The sequence below is a fragment of the Euprymna scolopes genome, chromosome 26 (genome assembly GCF_053919585.1).
Source record: "Euprymna scolopes isolate OS-2025 chromosome 26, ASM5391958v1, whole genome shotgun sequence".
In the NCBI taxonomy this organism is placed as follows: Eukaryota; Metazoa; Mollusca; class Cephalopoda; order Sepiida; family Sepiolidae; genus Euprymna; species Euprymna scolopes.
The window spans coordinates 66,508,586-66,527,994 of NC_136507.1; the positions used below are offsets into that span (position 1 = coordinate 66,508,586).

At 34.2% G+C, this 19,409-nt stretch overlaps 2 protein-coding genes across 2 annotated transcripts in view; one reads left to right on the forward strand and one right to left on the reverse strand.

Annotated features, from left to right (window-relative positions):
• The first annotated feature begins 284 nt into the window (after positions 1–284).
• Positions 285–19,409, forward strand: part of LOC145248135 (60S ribosome subunit biogenesis protein NIP7 homolog) — a 45,825-nt gene continuing 26,700 nt past the window's right edge. Inside the window, exon 1 of the mRNA XM_080109950.1 lies at positions 285–442. Within this exon, the coding sequence (XP_079966076.1) occupies positions 387–442 (56 nt within the window). The 5' untranslated portion in view covers positions 285–386. The remainder of the gene's footprint in view (positions 443–19,409) is intronic.
• LOC145247873 (uncharacterized) lies at positions 14,893–16,133 on the reverse strand. Its single transcript, XM_080109489.1, has one exon. The coding sequence runs from the start codon at positions 16,016–16,018 to the stop codon at positions 15,437–15,439; it is 582 nt and encodes a 193-aa protein (XP_079965615.1). The 5' UTR covers positions 16,019–16,133; the 3' UTR covers positions 14,893–15,436.

Here is a 19,409-nt window from a genome sequence, read left to right on the forward strand (position 1 = left end):
TTGCTAGATTGATTAAACACGGGTATGTTTTCACGTTTGAAATGCTTACTATGGGAACGTTATTTTAAAGCGCCGATTATGTAAACACGATTTTCGTCTCGAAATTTCATTATTTTCGTACGGTGAAAAAATTTTTAAAAAATTATTACTAGTTTATGTTGCCCTTCTTTTAAATGGTACAAAAGTTATATTGATAATATTAATTTATAATAAAGTTACATCGTTTTACATATAAGGTGGGGGGTAATTCTGTGGTGACTTTTGGAGGTTCCTATTTCAACTCTGAACACGACACCGTCAGTACCACGGTGTAAGAGACATAACTCGAACAATTTCGGGAGTTTTTTTTGTTTTTTTTTTTGGAATTCTTCAAGTAAAAGCTCACCATGCGGCCCCTTACAGATGAGGAATGTAAGGTTTTCTTCGAAAAATTGTCAAAATAGTAAGTATTGTTAACTTTTAAATTTTAATTTTCAAACTTAAAATATTAAGGTTATCTTTTTGTGCTTTGCTAAATTAATTTTGTTTGTTTTATCTGTTCATTGAGTCATTATTCGTAGTTTCGAGCACACGTGTTCGACATTTTTTTATTTTTACAAACTAATAAACTAGTTAATTTCCGTTTTGGCCCCGTTTTGTTTTCAAAGATATTTTGTAAGATGAATAATAAAGAAAAATAAAAATAAAAAAATTGCGCTCCAAAATATATAAATTTCAATGCAATTTTGGGTTTGTTTTACTGTACACATAGATTCGAAAAAGTTGTCACGAAACAAATATTTTTTTTAATACTGTAATAGTAAAATAAAGTTACATTTATTAATTATACGAAAAAAAATATCTCGTAATGTTTTCACACGAGATTTTTTTTTCCTGTTGATTTAATCATGAACAAATTAGTCGATGTGGTGATGCCAGCGGGAGATGTTTGTGCCACTAACACATTATTTAAAGACATTGTTACCAATACATGTGACAATTTAACCACTATGAAATGGTTGGCACATCGTGGTTTAATCGCCAACCAACAGACGTGTCCAAAATGCAATGTAGTTCCTAGCCGTCGGATGAACCTTCAATGTCGACGGGGCAAGGAATATATAGACGGATATTGTTGGGCTTGCCCACAATGTAAGAAACGGAAAAATATTAGGGCAGGATCCTTCTTCGAAGGCAGTAGATTAAAATTAAATATTTTAATTGAAATGTTGTATTAGTGGAGTTTGGAGGCACCGATCGTAAAAGTTTCCAAAGAAACTGGTCTATCCCCGATTACTCTAGTGGACTGGACTGGTTTAATTTCATAAGGGACATTTGCGCAATGTCCCTGATGGAAAATCCAATTGAAATCGGTGGTCCTGGAAGAACCGTGGAAATCGACGAGAGCAAATTTATGGGTATTATTATACAAACACCGTGACAGGGTTAGGGTTAGGGTTAACTTTTTTATTATTAAAAATACATTTCATGAAAACACTCATTATAAAATGTTCACGTTGTTTAATTAACAGTTCTCAATTTTAATCTAATAGTTTTATAATTTTGTTATTTTGTTACAAATTTCTAATAAAGATTATTTTAATTTTAACGGTAATTTGGTTTTCATTATAAACTCCGTCATGTTAAAGGCTTTAAAATCACTTTAAATAGTAAATCAATTTTAATATTTAAAAAAAAAAGAGAAATCAACAGGAAAAAAATCTCGTGTGAAAACATTACGAGATACTTTTTCCGTATGATTAATAAATGTATCTTTATTTTACTATTACAGTATTAAAAAAATTATTTGTAAAAAGAACTTATAAATGGTGCCAAAAAATGTTATTAAAAATACGAAGAAAAGCGCCAATAAAAACATCATAGACATTTTGGCCGATTTGGTCTTCCGTACAACGGAATCTTACATCGTTAAAACCGCAAGTAAACAATGAACCTTGCATCTGAAAGATAACCTTTTCGTGTTTTTATTCAATGTAACATGTTTATTCAGCTCGAAAACCATACAGTGTTTACCGATGTATTGGAAAATTCAAGATGGCGTCGGACTCCCTCTTTAACACGGTAAGTTTGGGAAAAGGTGTTATAAATAAAAAACTGGACAAAATACTGTTAAAAACTCGCTCAATATATGTTACCGTGACATAGCTTGACATATATTCGGCGGGTTTTTAATAGTATTTTTTCTAATTTTTTATTTATAACACCTTTTCCCAAACTTACCGTGTTAAAGAGAGAATCAGACGCCATCTTGAATGTTCCAATACATCGGTAAACACTGTATGTTTTTCGAGCTGAATAAACATGTTACATTGAATAAAAACACGAAAAATATATCCAGTTTGGTAGAAAAGTAACTTATCTTGCCTTTGATAACATTTATTTGTTATATATTTGTTTTTTGACAACTTTTTCGAATCTATGTGTACAGTAATACAAACCCGAATTTTCTATAATGTAAAATGAGCACCCACTTTATGGCCACGATTTTTTTTTTTTTTCGGGGTGGGGGGACTTTCTTTCCATTTCCGGAAAATCCTTTAAAATTACCACTAACTTTAAAAATTCCAGGAAAGATTCCATTTTCCAAGATATGAAGAAATGCACTCACTTTATGGTCACCTTTTTTTTGAGTGGTGGATGAGGGTGGGGGACTGCCAGTTTGTTTTTCGTTCTCTTTTTGGAGCGGGGATATTTTTTTTTTTTTTTTTTTTTACACAGTGGTCACCACTTATCAAGGCTCGGAAGCCACTCAGGGATAAGGGTTATTGCAAGTACAGTACGTTAGTGTGGAGATTTAATGAAGTGTTTACTTAAGAGGGCGGTTCATCAGGAATTTGTTAACGTTGGACTTGAAGACATCCAAGTTGTAGTCAGGTGGGAAGCAGGCAGACGGAACAGAGTTCCACAGGCGTGCAGTTCTAAGAAAGGAGCTTTGTTCATGGAATCTACGTTTTGATTCAGGCACAGATAAGAGTGGGGGAAATTTTTCAGTGGATTCAGCTAGACGGGTGTTTTTCGTGAAGAAATGGCGAGGGGGGGGGGGACCAGAGATTGGAGTTCAGACGAGCACCTGCCATGGAAATAATGATAAAACAAGGATAGGCTCGCAACGTCTCTTCTGTGGAGAGAAGGTTCAATTATAGAACTTGTATAGTTTTTAACAGATGCTTATGCAGTTTAATTAACTATTTGAGCAGAAGAACTGTTTAATATTTTACAAAAATTCTGTTTACATTTGGGGTGGGGGGTATTGTGACGGCCGCTCCTCCACCTTTCTTCATATCTTGGAAACTACTCGTTTGCCGTAATTTTAAACGTTATTTTCGTTTTCAGCGACCCCGAAAACCTTTAAGAGTGGGAATTTTAAAGGAATTTTCGAGGTTGAAGTAATTCTTCATATTTACCAATAAATGTTCCTAAAGGCAAGGTAACCTGGATAAGTTTTGTTGGGTTTGCTTTACAATCCACAGAGGTACAAAACCGTGGTAAAAAAATTGAATATATAACAAATAAATGGGGGGTTGTTAAGGATAGTCAACGAATCGACTTTTTAAACGTCATTTTAAACAAAAACAGCAATAGGGGAGGTTGGGGTATAATGGGCACTTTTTTTTTTTTTTGTTACTGTTTTTTAATTTTTAATTTTTTTATTTATTAACAATCTCTGAAATATTCATAGTAAAAAGTTAGACCAAAATAACATTTCATATCGCTGCAAATATCTTGCAGGAGCGTTTCTTTCTCAGAGCAGCTATTAATATAAAAATTTTGATTTGAAAATCATTGGTAGAAGTGCCCAACTTACCCCAAGCTTGGGGTAAGATAGTCATGCTATTGTGGTAAGATGGACATTCTACTATTTACAAGCTAGCATGCTGTAAACTCCTAAAAAAGGGAGCAAACTTGAACTTTAAGAACAAATATCTCCTTAACCATCACTTGGCTACAAAATTTCGCTTCTAGAGCAGCATTCAACACATCTTGACATGCAGTTTCCTCTTACTTTTGATACATTTTCAGTAATTCAACAATTGCATCTGTTTATGTAATCTAGGGAATTACCACAGCTAATAGCATGAATCTGGACTAAGAATAAAAGGAAACAATTTGCACCACATTTTGTTCATGATAACACCTCAACACCTCTATTCATGTAGTTGTCGAACATGTATTTGCTTCTGTTTTACAGACAATTTTTTTATAAGTGTAAAATAATTCGAACTCTACAAAGTTTCATCATCCTGCCAAATTTTCAAATTACATAGACCCCCCCCCTTTTCTTTGTAAATTTGACCCAAACGAATATGATCATCGAACACTTGTACAATAATTAGCCTTCATCACAATCAATAAACTGACAAAGCATGAAGTGTCCAACTTCCACGTTGAAACTAACAATACTATCAAACATGCTCCATACATGTAGTCTAACAAAACAAGGTAAAGTAACACTAACACGATGTCCTTGAAAAAGTAAGCAACCCATCAGTAGCAGGGCTCTACATTGCGAGTGAAACAGTCGCATTTGCGAGTGATTTTTCAAAGTGGCGACTAGAAATAATGAAACGCTTATCTTTTCGCGATTGTATTTCTTTCACTGACAATCTTCCAAAGCTCACTGAGTGAAAAATATCTTATCGACTATTTTTTAATAAAACGAACAAAGTTAAATTATTTAAACAATAAAAGTTTAATAGAACAATATACTTTTTTTTTTTTTTTTTTTTTTTACGAAAACTGTTTTAAAAAAATATCTGAAGAATTTAGAATGTTTATACCTTCCATTATCAACATAAAATTTGTTGTATATTTAGACTAACACTTATAAAAAACCAAGAAAAACCTTTATGATGTACATACTCGTCACACAAGATGTCATATTCTAAAAATCATGTGGGTTTGGCTAGTAGCTTTTCTATTTGGCTGGTAAACGAAAATATTTAGTTGTCAAAGGTCAACTAAAAATAAATTTGTCCGTAGAGCCCTGTTGTACTTGTACCAAATTTGTTTGAATACAGAATTTTCTATAGTTTAAGAAAAATGGATATTTCTACTTTATATGCAGTTTGTGTTATCTATATATATAAAAGCGAAAATGTATGTATGTGTGTTCACTTTTTCTGTATGTCTACAAAAGGCTTTTTTCAGAGAAGCGGTCGCTCGCCTAACAACTTTTTAAAACTTTTTATATCACATATAAATCGTAATATCTCACAGTTAACAACGAAGCTCACCTGTCTATTTAATTTGCTCGATTTCAGGAAGATAAATATTCAACATTTGTCGCTCACCGCATGTGGGTTAGTCTTTTTCCTATAACATCTTGGGAAAATAAAAGTCCCGTAGTCAAACTTGACCTCATTAACTCATTAAAACGGGCACCTGCGAAATCCAAGTAATTAAATAAATTCAAACATGTTTCCGTTAGTATCTCGCGGTGGGGCAATGGTTAATGTCGCACATTTTATTTTTCACATTTTAATTTACAACTTTGCCTCAAGGGTTCGGGTTTGATCCTTACCTACCAAAGCATTTTTTTTTTTACCCCCCCCCCCCGAAGTTTCCACACACACCTCCAAACACCCGGGCAACGCTGGGTACCCCTCGCTAGTCTATATATATAAAAGCGAAAATGTATGTTCGCTTTTTGTGTATGTCCAAGAAAGGCTTTTTTCAGAGAAGCGATCGGTCGCCTAACAACTTATTAAAACTTTTTATATCACATGTAAATCGTAATCTCTCAGATTTAACAATGGAGCTCGCCTGTCTATTTAATTTGCTCGACTTGGGGAAGATAAATATTCAACAGTTTTCGCTCGCCACATGTATGTTAGGCCTTTTCCTATAATGTTTCCCCCTACCCCCAACGTCTTGGGGGGGGGAAGCATTCCCGCACTAAATGAAATTTACCCCGCAGTCAAAAGTTGACCTTATTAAGTCATTAAAACGTGCACCTGCCAAATCCAAGTAATTAAATAAATTCAAACGTCTTTCCGTTAGCATCTCGCGGTGGCCCAATGGTTAAAACCGGGGAAAAAAGTGCTCATTACGTGAGTAGAGCTAAATATGTTTTTATTCTTTCAATCTCGGGGTTTCTTTGCTCAACTCATTACAAATTGTTTCAATAGACAGAGCAATAAAAAAAACAAACAAACCTGTCCATTTCTTCAGATAATTCAAGCTAAAATAAACAAATTATACACACACACACACTATATATATATATATATATATATATATATATATATATATATATATATATATATATATATTTGAATCAATAAAAATGCAACTTCATAGCTGATTCCACTATTATAGCTTGATTTGCTTCAGCTTGGGTCTATCCATCACACCTTTACATTTGTTCTCTCTTTTATAAGCTTAAATTTCTTTTTATAAATGTATCTTCATAAATTTGCTGCACATATAAGATGCACTTTTTTTGGGATTTAAACCTTATCTCTTTTTAATTTCTGTTCAACGTAATCATATCTACTTGATAATAGCAACTTTTATTTTTGATTTTTATGAAATGAGCAAACAGAGTTCAAATCCAGGTTGTGACTATGGTGATTTTATTTTAACATCTTCAGGAGAAGCGTAGATTCTATCCTATCCTTTTGATCTTGTTGTTGACAGGCAGAACATATTGAATGGTTGAATACCTGCAAAAGTTGATTTCTCCAAACTAATTGACAAACAAGATGGCTGTTAGATGTCTGCTTTAGCCAGTGTCGATTTTTATTTTAAAATATTTTTTTAATTTTTCTTTTTATGTTAAATATTTTTTAATGTTTGTGCGTGTAATAAAGAGTGTTTCATTTATGCATTATACCAACCGTGCTATTTTTTTGATAGAATTTTCAAGTTAACTTCAATTTTTATGGTATCTTTTGTTTAATAAAAATTGTTAGGTGAACGCATAAAACACTTTAAAAAAATTTCCTCCCCCTCCTCATGTTAAGAATGGGTTTCCAAATTTTATCATTTCAGCATGATCCGTATTCTGCATAAGTACCATACAGAGTATTGTAGTTTGCTTGAAGCATTGTGATGATTAAAAGTGTACTTTTATTAATGGCTGTCATAATGCATTAATTCAATACTAGCAGGACCTGTGGAAAATTCTACAGCAGACTCTTTCATATGTAATATATTGCTGTTGGCATTCTGTGGATGTTCAGCGTGAATTGAGACGTCTTGATATTATTGTACCTATTTACTATGCCTCCCCACGGGACAGAGTTAGACACCAGGGTCGTTTTTTAACGTGGAGAAAAGGTACAAAAATAAAAATTGTCTCAGTCGTGAAGGGTTTCTCCTCCACCGAAAGAGAACAAGAAATGGAAGTGCAGTATCTGAAGAACAGATGGTATTTATTTGCTCCCCCACCGAGCAAATTAGGCACAAGGCCGATTTTTAATGTGAGGAGTGAAAGGAGGGGGAAGGGAAAAAGGGGACCAGCTCCCGAGAGGTGGGAAATGGGAGCTGGTTAAAGGTCAGGCATGTGGGGTTGCCCCCACATCTGGTCTTAGCTAGTCATAGCTTGCAGTATCTGCCGGAACAGATGGTATTTATTTGCTCCCCCACCGAGCAAATTAGGCACAAGGCCGATTTTTAATGTGAGGAGTGAAGGGAAAAAGGGGACCAGCTCCCGAGAGGTGGGAAATGGGAGCTGGTTAAAGGTCAGGCATGTGGGGTTGCCCCCACATCTGGTCTTTGCTAGTCATAGCTTGCAGTATCTGCCGGAACAGATACTACACTTTGATCTTGACCAAAAGGCCAAGCCTTGATATTATTGTACCTATTTACTATGCCTCCCCACGGGACAGAGTTAGACACCAGGGTCGTTTTTTAACGTGGAGAAAAGGTACAAAAATAAAAATTGTCTCAGTCGTGAAGGATTTCTCCTCCACCGAAAGAGAACAAGAAATAGAAGTGCAGCATCTGAAGAACAGATACTACACTTTGATCTTGTCCCGAAGGCCAAGTAGGACATTTTAGACATAGGTTCCTTGGACATGGATCTAACTTAATAACTTGATTTGACCTCAAAACAAATGTTAAGGGGCCATAATAGGGGTCAAAGAAGGGGACCACGTCATCACTGTTATCCTTTTTTTCTCAAACCAATCCATTGAAACTTTTGACGTATAGCATGGGACATCGTCTTGTTGGAAGATTACATCACTTGGAATGTTATTCTTAAATATTTTAGTCTAAGAGATTTGGTAAACCTGGTCCAGCATGCAAGTATAAATTGTGGAATTCATTCTACCCTCACATGTGTACAACAGTTCAGTGACTGAAAAAGCCAAGTAGCCCCAAACCATTATGCTTCCTTCTCCAAATTTGAGAGGCTATGAAACTCGGCTAAAACTTTTGAAAGGGGCTTTAAAAGCAAATAAGTGCTACAATTTACTGTTAAATATTTTACATTTGCTCTCAACTGTTCACTGTACAATTCTTAACCTTTAAATGCGTAGGTTTAAACAATTATCTAAGTGTTTTTATAGGTGCTTTATACTTTTGACCATGTATGTGTGTGTGTGTGTGTATGTATGTATGTATGTATATATATATATCTCTCATATATATATTTATATATATATTAAGGAATTTTCAATCTATCTTATTTGAGTAACCTGTCAAACAAATTCATGTAAAATATATTTTACAGTGTTAAATTTGTATTATATACATATTAAATTTATGAAAATATATATGGCAATTAAGCTACAGAGAGGCCCCTGCATTTTAGCCTGACTATTCTCTGCAGAGGTGAAACACAGAAGCCTATGAGTAGCTTAATTGCCATAAACTTAACTATTTAGCTCTACTTGTATATGGAGCATTGTTGAAGTAAATACTGAAAATCAATACACTAACTGTTATATCTTATAACATTTTATGTAGATACATGAAAAAAAAAATATATATCTATAATATAAAGCTGAATGTCTGTGTGTGTGTCTGGTCACAAATAGGCTCCTATATGGTTGACTATTTTAAAACCAGATTAGGTGTAATGATAGAAGATGTATTGAGACACAGGAATGGGTATGTTTGATCCTGCAGAACGGTGGTTCATTAAAATTGTGGGGCCTGCGTTCGTGCCTGGTCCACAAAGTATGGAAATAAAAAAATAAAAAAATTAAAAATAAACGTTTACAAATGTTTTTGATATAGATGTACATAAGAATACTTTGATAAGTATGTTTTAACTTAAATAGGGATGGTATAATAAAATTGTGGAGTCTGCGTTCGCGCCTGGCCTCCATAGAATGGAAATAGGCACAAACTTTAATAAAGACTTTTCATATCTATCTGCGTAAGTATACTTTGATAATTATGTTTCAGTTTGAAAAAATATGGTATAATAAAATTATAGGGTGTTCATTCGCACCTGACCTCCATAGAATATGTCACAAAGTGTAACAAGGTTTTTTTTAATATAGATCCACAGAATATTGTGATAAGTGTTTCAGTGTGAACAGGTATGGTATAATAAATTATGGGGTTCATCTATTTTATTTTTACTTTCATCATATTTTGCTTTGGTTTTGATACCCCCAAATTCGAAGCTATCTCCTTACAACCCTTTCTTTTCATAACCTATCATACTTTAATAAATCAGAGTCCATTTTCTGTAGGCTGTTTTTGAACCCAGTCAATGACGAGTACTTTTGCTAGTGTATGTATGTATGTATGTATGTATATATATATATATATATATATATATATGTGTGTGTTTCAAAACATTTGCTAACATTTGAGATATAAGTATCACAGAAATTATACAGTGTATGCAAATGAAACTAAAACAGGCTTAATATTGATTAACAAAAGATTTATTTTGAATAAAAAAAAAACAAAAGAATCAAATAAATGAATTGCGTGAACGTTTTCACAAATGTTCAATACATGTATTGTTTGATAAATGGCACACGTCAAGTTGGTAGAGCGGTTCTTCCCAAACATGCTGCAACATGTCTTGGGTAAAAGCCTACCATCTGGTAATAATTCTCCGCTTGAGAACTTCCAGGTCTGCACAAAGAAGAGAAGGGGGGGTATAGTTTAGTCTCTTTATTTAGCCCCAGAGAGAGGAAAAAAAAAATCTCAAGTGTCAGGTCGGCCATATAAACAGCGCTTTATCTTCATCACCGGCCATGTGAGCTTTAATGTTGTTTGACTGTGGAAATATATAAAATATTATATATGTATATATATATATATATATATATATATATATATATTATCTCCCTGAAACGGTATTTCATGGTAAACAACTAATCATCACTATAGTAATAATAAGACTAGCGGGACCTGTGGAAATTCCACAGCAGACGCTTTTACGCTTTTATATGTAATATATTGATGTTGGCATTCTGTCGATGTTCAGTGTAAATGGAGACACCATGATATTATTGTAGCTCTTTTGCTAAAACTGCAAAAGTACAGGGTGCCCATTAAATCCGTGTGCACTTTAAAAAATTTATAACTTTATTTATATTTGCAATAGAAATAATTTGTAAAATGGATTTGAAAGAAGTAAATCTATATTTTTTAAGCTTTTATTGAAATTTTATTTAACTTTCCACACGCCCTCCATCATTGGCAATACAAAGGGTAATACGATTTGCAGTTCACAAAAAACATTTGCCAAATGATTTATAGTAATACCTGAAATCACATTAGTTATTCTAGCTTTCAAATCTTCCAATGAACTAGGTTTGGTTGCATACACAATTGTTTTCATATGTCCCCATAAAAAATCTAATGAAGTAAAATCTGGCGAACGTGGAGGCCAATGAAATGGTCCACCCTTTCCGATCCATCTGTTAGGAGATTCCTGATTTAGAAACTGTCTAACACGCCGAGCAAAGTGACAAGGAGCTCCGTCTTGTTGAAACACTGTATCATCTTTCAAGTTTAATTGTTCAAGTTGTGGGATAAAGTAATACTGCAACATATCTAAGTAGCTGTCACTGTTAATAACATGATATTTAAAAAAATATGGCCCTATGATTCGATTTATTCCCAAAGCACACCACACATTAACTTTAAGAGAGTCCCTTTCATGTTTAACAGTTTCATTTGGGTTTTCAGTTCCCCAAATTCGGCAATTATGCCTGTTGACCTTGCCACTAATGTGAAATATTGCTTCATCAGAAAACAGTAAATTACTCACAAATGCATCATCATTGCAAAGTTTTTCATTGAACTGGTGACAGAAAGTTAGCTGTGCATAATAATCCTCTTCTAACAACTGTTGATGTAATTGAATTTTGTAAGCTTTCATATGAAGTTTTGCCCGCAGAATCTTATGCACAGTAGACTTTGGCAGCCCGAGCTCCAATGATGCCCGTCTTACAGACTTTCTTGGACTTGCAGTAAAGGATTCTTCTATGGAAGCAACACTTTCGTCACTGACACATGGCTTTCCAGACCGTGGTTTATCATGGACAGAGCCCGTCTCTTTAAATTTTTTCATCTATTTAACAATGGTGTTCCTATGAGGCGCGTTTTTATTGTATTCAATTCTAAACTTTCTTTGTACAGCAATAGTAGATTTCAATTCAGCCAACCAAAGGACACAGTTTACTTTTTCCTCAATTGAAGCCATGGGATCAAATTGATTCTGAAAAACAAAAGAAAATATTTTTTACTTATTTTTTACTTATCTAAAAATTGTTACGAATTTTGTGGTGAAAAATTATTCAATAACTATACTTAAAACTAGATACATGAAACTTTATAACATTTTTTACAGATTATTTCTATCGCAAATATAAATAAAGTTATAAATTTTTTAAAGTGCACATGAACTTTATGGACACCCTGTATTTATCTAAGCTAGCAGGGACGCCTGGCATAGCCTGGCGTAAAGTATGCTTAAACATGATATTTTAAGTTATGCAAATTTTGTATATATTTTTATAGTAAATTCTTTATCGATTCATATATATATCATAAGCTTGTGATTTCACAAATATAAAACACAATATATCCATGTGAATTAGGTGTATCAGCTGTAATTGAAACCAAAACTTATAAAGAAAAAATGTGTGTGTGTGTATATATATATATATATATATATATATATATATAACTTGCTTCAGCTATAACCGAAACCAAAACTTATGAAGCATTCTTGGTAAAATTATTTATAAAAAATAGATGACTTAAGTGCCATCAACTATAATCGAAACTGAAACCAAAACTTATGAAGAATTCTTGGTAAGATTATTACAAGAAATAGAAAGGCATAACAATTAGACAACAGTCACTCGGAAGAAATAAAAGACGTAAGCGTGATGCACAAAACAACACACACACTGTTGTATTAATATATAGACTAGTGTGGATTCTTGGAAGCAAATTAATGCAGTGATTGCAAGAAATTTGACTTACAGAGCAGAACTTTAGGTTAAAATATTTTTTTAAAATTTTTTTTATTTTTGTTGCTTTCTTTGTTTAGTTTTAAAGGTTGAAAAATTTCCAAGATTTCCACATATGATTGTAGAAATTTCTGTTTGGGCCAAAGTATCGTAAGTTTGCAACAAAAGATGGCACATACAAATTCAAGACATCTATCCTGATAGCCACTATCTTATGTAGCTTACGACCACCATTTCTGCCACATTCATTTGTGATAATAAAATGTTACATTGTATCCAATGAGCAACACCATCACAATCACCACATCCACAGAGGAAGAACTTCCTATTTTTCTCTTTCAGTATTTAGTGCGCTCATTGCTACTAGTTGTCTCCAGGTCCAATTCTACATTTTTCAACTATAGTATGATTACACCCTCTGTAACTGGCTAAAGACAAACATAGACATAACATATTCGTTCCGATTCCCAAATTCTAAATAATACCCATGTTCTGCTCTTTTGATTGGCTGAGACCTGCCATTCTCATATTCCAGAATGAAACTAATTCCTAAATAAACAAATACTTCTAAAAGTTTACAAAAATGGCGTCGCTCTCTCCGTGAGATACTAGCGCTAAAAAAAGAAAAAATGCAAACATATTAACCGCTCATAAACAGACAATTACTGATAGCCTTATTTACTGGAATAAACATGCACAAGTAAAAAAAAAAACTTTTGCTTGCACGTCCAGAACAAAAATGTAAACACAGCAATGGTTTGGGAATGTAAACATGTACAAAATACCGACCCCCCCCTCCTCCCCATAAAAACCTGCCCTGAAAAAAGTTTTCTTTTCTTTTTTTGCATTTACTATTCTTGTTAACGATTAGATTTTGCAACAGTTTTAACGTGAATTTCATTGCATACGGAAACGTTTATTTGTTATATAATTGTGCTTTCACCAATTTTGAATTCTGTGCAGTATTTTATTTAATTTTCTTTTCCGGACCGATTCTCGAAATTGCGCACATGTTAACTTTTTTAGGAGGGGGACATAAATTTGTACATTAGGTCCACCTCCACAATTTTCTGTAGAATGATGACTTTCGAGTATGCTGATTAAGGAAATCTTATTCAAATTTTGCGGAGACAAATACTTATAGAGATATAAAGACCTGTATTATGCACTGTAATTCACTGGCTGCCAGGTTTGTATGCATGTGCAATATACAAATCTACTTCTCTACTATCGGTATTGCCTCCACCCCATGTTTTTTTTTTTTTTTTTTTTTTTTCTAGCATTTGCAGGTAGGTATGCTAACAATGATTATCACAGTTAAAAAGGGTGTTGTCTATTCTGAAAGCCGTTCTTTACATGGCAGAGCTCTACATTGCGAGTGAAACAGTCACATTTGTGAGTGATTTTTTTGGCAACTAGAAATAATGAAACACTTATCTTTAGGTGATTGTATTTCTTTTACTAACAATCTTTCAAAGCTCACTACTGAGTGAAAAATATCTTAAACTATTTTTTTTTTTTTTTAAATAAAACGAACAAAGTTAAATAAGTTTAATAGAACAATGTACTCTTTTTTCTTTTTAAAAAAATTTTTTTTTAAACAAAGGCTGTTTAAAAAAAACATCTGAAGAAATTAGAATGTTTATATCTTTAAGTATCCACATCAAATTTGTTGTATATTAGAATTACACTTATTAAAAAACATGTCAAATTCTAAAAAGCATGTGAGTTTGGCTAATAACTTTTCTATTTGGCTAGTAAACAAAAATATTTAGTTGTCAAAGGTCAACTAAAGATAAGTTTGTCCATAGAGCCCTGAGTAGTGTCAACACAGTGTCATTGAATAGTTAAACAACGCAACAGTAACATTAAGAGTGTCATTGAAATGGTTAACAATGCACAGTAGAGTCCATGTTTATTCTGCAGGTAATTAGCTAGATCTCAAACTTTGATGGTCCTGAGAATTTTTCAAGTTCACAAACAACTCCTTAAAAAATTGGGGATGTGAATAAAATTCTGGTTGTCAAATTAAACCCAACTAATATGATGAAGCTTCAAGAGCCAGACAATCTTCAAACTAACAATAGCATCAAACGAGTTCCTTAATGAAATCATACAAAACACGGTGAAGTAGCAACAATAGAATATCATTGAATAGCTTAGCAACGCAACATGTCAGGAAAGTGTCACTGAACAGTTAAGCAACACAACATGTCAGGAAAGTGTCACTGAACAGTTAAGCAACACATGTCAGGAAAGTGTCACTGAACAGTTAAGCAACACAACATGTCAGGAAAGTGTCACTGAACAGTTAAGCAACACAACATGTCAGGAAAGTGTCACTGAACAGTTAAGCAACACAACATGTCAGGAAAGTGTCACTGAACAGTTAAGCAACACAACATGTCAGGAAAGTGTCACTGAACAGTTAAGCAACAAAACATGTCAGGAAAGTGTCACTGAACAGTTAAGCAACAAAACATGTCAGGAAAGTGTCACTGAACAGTTAAGCAACACAACAGTAACAATAACAGAGTGATTGAAAAGGTGAATAATGTGCAGATGAATCCCTGTCCATTCTACTCGTAATTGAGTTCATATTTGTCGAAATTGCGCAAGAAAGACAGCTGTGCAAGTGTCTCTCTGATCCTCCCAAGACAGTAGGAAGTGGTAATTTCCAAAGAATGTCATCTTTCTGAACATTTCCGTAATCATTATGGTCTGCAACAAACACAGCTGTGCCTTGACTGACATCTCCACCGACTTTTTTCAGGAATAAGCCTCCATATGAATCCGCTTCAGAATCTAAGAAGTCAATTCGAAAGATGTAGTTGGCTTTCCTTCTTTTGCGTGTGACTTGAGCCACAACAAAATCACCTTCAATGATTTCGTCATCATCATGGCCACTACTTTAACTACTAGATTCAACTAGCTGGTCTGCGTCAGATTCATCAATATCTGATTCAGACTCTGACTGATTTTCATTGCGGAAAAGCTTTTTACTGAATTTTTTTTGGTTGTTTCTTCTAGCAATTTCATTTCGGACAGGTGTGGCTGTAAGAATTTGGGTTTTCCCTTCCTCTACCAGTTATTTTCTTAGGTTGTACTTTCGGCACTGGCACAATCACAGATAGTGATACATAACTGTCCATCTTCTCAATACTATCAGTGTGTTTATCAGCATTATCCTCATCAATGTTGATTATTGGCTGATTTGTTGTTTCGGCAGCAGCAAAATCCAAGTCTGTAAATACTTGGCTGTTGTACGGATAAATGCCAGTTTTACTGAAGCCAGCAATTGCATTTGCTGGTGTCACAGCAATCATCTGTACCTGGCAGACAAGTTGGGGAAGGTCATAAATCGTAACAGTTCTTCCCGGGTTCGAACGTAGCCACGCATCCATTGTGAGGTTGAATGCAGTTTTAAAAGGACCAAATATGGATTTATAAAGAGGCTGCAGACGATGTGAAGTGTGGGGTGGAATAGTTAGCGTAACAATCCCATGCTCCTTGGCCAAATCAATAGCCTCCAAACTGCAATGAGAAGCATGATTGTCCAGAATCATCAGAACAGGTTCTGATTTTGTGCAATGTACATGCTTGATGAAATGGTGCATGTACTGGATGAAGGCAGATTCATCAATCCACCCTGACTGTCAAGCTGTACCAATAGAACCAGGTGCTGCTCCATTTATGAAGTGCTCCTTATAATTCACTTGTGGAAAAATAAACATAGGCAGGACACACTATTCTGTTGCAGAAATGGCATAAACAACTGTCTCAAGGCAACCTTTCTCAGCGGATGTTATGCTGCCAACCTGCTCCTGTCTCTTAGCTGCAACAACTGCTTTGAGTGTTTGGACAGTTGTGCACCCAATCTCATCCACATTATAACTTTGACAAAGGCTAAAGTTGTACTTGTCCATTAGGTTGGCCAAATTATCAAAAAACATGTTGACAACAGGTTTGTTAAAGGCTGATGCACATGCAAATGATGTAGCTCCAGGCTTTCGGATAGACAGCTGATTGCGATCACTAAAATTTAACCACAAGTCCCAACCAGCTTTCTTTTCTTCCCTCCAATTCAAAGGCATTTGAAGATCATTCCGATGTGCATACTTATAAGCCAGCTCGACTTAGTGACACTTAAGCCATGAAACATATTTGCCAATAACTTGATATGCGCAGCCAGATCTTCCATTTTATGAGAAAAAAAACATCTTGTTCTTTTTTAATGCATCGTAGCTGTAATCAACATTGTTCCTATTTACAATGCCTCCCCACGGGACAGAGTTAGACACCAGGGTCGTTTTTTAACGTGGAGAAAAGGAACAAAAACAAAAATTGTCTCAGTCGTGAAGGATTTCTCCTCCATTGACAGAGAACAAGAAATTGAAGTGCAGCATCTGAAGAACTACACTTTGATCTTGTCCTGAAGGTCAGGTATTTATTTGCTCCCCCACCGAGCAAATTAGGCACAAGGCTGATTTTTAATGTGAGGAGTGAAGGGGAAATGGGGACTAACTCCCCGGGGAGTAGGGGAGCTAGATAGTGACAATTGGTATGAAGGGTTGCCCCTACATTGACCAAGGTCTTATCTGTGGGGTCGCCCCCACATATGGTCTTTGCTTGCAGTATCTGCCGGAACAGATACTACTCTTTGATCTTGGCCCGAAGGCTAATGTTGCCTTCCTGATATTTCATAGAATATCTTTTAAGTGTTATTCAAAACTAACACTTTGATATTGAGAAACTTTGACTACTTTACAAAATGCATGATTTTTATACAATTTTGCTTTCATGACATGACCATAAGCAAAAGAAAGCTAACTTCCTAAAACTTAAGCTTAATAGCATGCCATGACTATGCTACTACCTCATAGCAGCATAGTCATACCAAAAAGGGTTCAATGATGTTACAACAATCCTATCAATGTGCCCCAACAAGGGAGTTTTCCAAGGATTATTGAGCATTCATCCATCATGTGTTACCTACATACATATTTGTTCACATGGAAATATTTGCTTTTTATGTACAAAATTGGATTTTTTCATTTATTTTGCCCCGTCATCGTAACGCTCCCGCAATGACCTCATTAAGCGTCCACCTGTCAATCGAACCTCCTTGACGTGACTCACTTTAATCGCTCTTAGATTAACATTGTCGCCGTAGCACAGGTGTTCATGCTCAGTCTATAGGCCTCAAGGCTCTGGGTTCGAGCCCACATACCACCAAACTCCCATCTTTTTTTTTTTTTTATAAATCGCTATTGTTAAGTTTCCTTTTTGTTCTGATTTACCCCCCCCCTCCCCAAACACACACACCTACAAATACCTGGGCAACGCCGGGTACCCCCTGCTAGTCTATTATAATTAACGACTCCCATATTGTGTTCTATTAGCAATACACATGAAAAAATTGAAATAGCTTGAAATATTTCAATATTGGTATGCATAGAAAGAGCTTGATGAGCTAAGAAAGAATCTTTTAAAATTTTTTAAATCTGATTAAAATTAAGGAAGTTATGGCTATTTTTGTGCCTCACACGTTTGGATATTTTCCCCTCTTTAAGACCATATGCGTTTCGTCACATTTTTTACACTACTTTTTCAGTAAAAATGTCATATCAAAACACAAGACTAAAAAATGAAATTTACTGTATAAGTGTATTTTTGTACAAGGAATCAGAATATGCAACTGAAAATCTCCCAAAATTTATGGTTTCCAAATAATCTGCAGTAAATGTGCATAAATATGCAGCAATTCCTTAAAAATGCCATGTATCCATAAACAGAAAAGAAGTTGGAGAACTCAAAGTTGAATTGTAATGTGCTTTATGTACAAAAAACTTAAATCTAAACATAAGACCATTTAAAAATGAATATATTGCAATATTTCTTTGGTATTATTGTAGATTAACACCTTCTGTTTAACCCCACTCAACTCCTTCTGACCACCCCTCCAAAATGTGATTCTACCTTTTTAGGAAATTATGTATAACATGCCATGAAAAACTTTAATGAAAGATAAACAAATTATTTTAAAATTGAATGTAAAATAATTTCCTATTACAGATCATTCTAGCATTTTAGGGCAGTTAACTGTTTTTTTTTTCTATGGGAAAATATGCATGCTTTTTTTTTTTTTTTTTTTTAAGATGATTATATGTAGTTTTAAGAGGGTTTCTATGCAATGAGAATATGTGGAGGGTTGCCATTCGGACTTTGAATTAATTGTAGGGCTAAGGAAAATTATGTGTGAACATACTGAAAACTTGACAGAGACAAAGCTAACAAAAACAATATTAGAGGGGGGAGCGGTTAGTTTCACAAAAATTTAATGTAAAATAATTCACCATTTCCTGGCCATTCTAGCATTTTAGGACAGTTAACCAATTTTTATGTGTATTTTCTTTAAGGAAGGATCTATTTTTTGTTTGTTTGTTTTAGATGCTTGTATGTGGCTTACAGAGGTATTTTGTTGGAGGGGGAGGGGGGCTTGCCACTCGAACTTAGTGTTATTGTTAGGGTTAAAGAGTGTTTTAGGAGGAGACTTGCCACACATAATTTGGATTAGAGGTGAAGTTAAGAGAGCTTTTTTTCAAAGAGAGCGTTCATCACTCATATTTACTGTTAGCGGTTCATAATTATTGGCTTTATATTATATATTTAGTTTTAATTTAATAAGAAACTGCGTTGCGAAATTTCAAAGAAAATTCCATAAATTTGTTGATTTCTATTTTCGAGGTTGAAGGTGTTAATTCCATAGGCCGTTTATACTACGCTGGAGCAGGTTGTAAAAATATCTTTCGCTTAATAAGTAGAAAAAAAAATTAACGAAATAAAAAGCTTCCTAATTGTAGTTTGATGTGTTTTCTAACTGCTTTTAAAATTTCAAGAATATTGATATAGATTTTGAGGGTTTTTATTACTATACACATAGATTCGAAAAAGTTGTCAAAAAAAACAAAACAAATATATAACAAATAAATGTTATCAAAAGCAAGT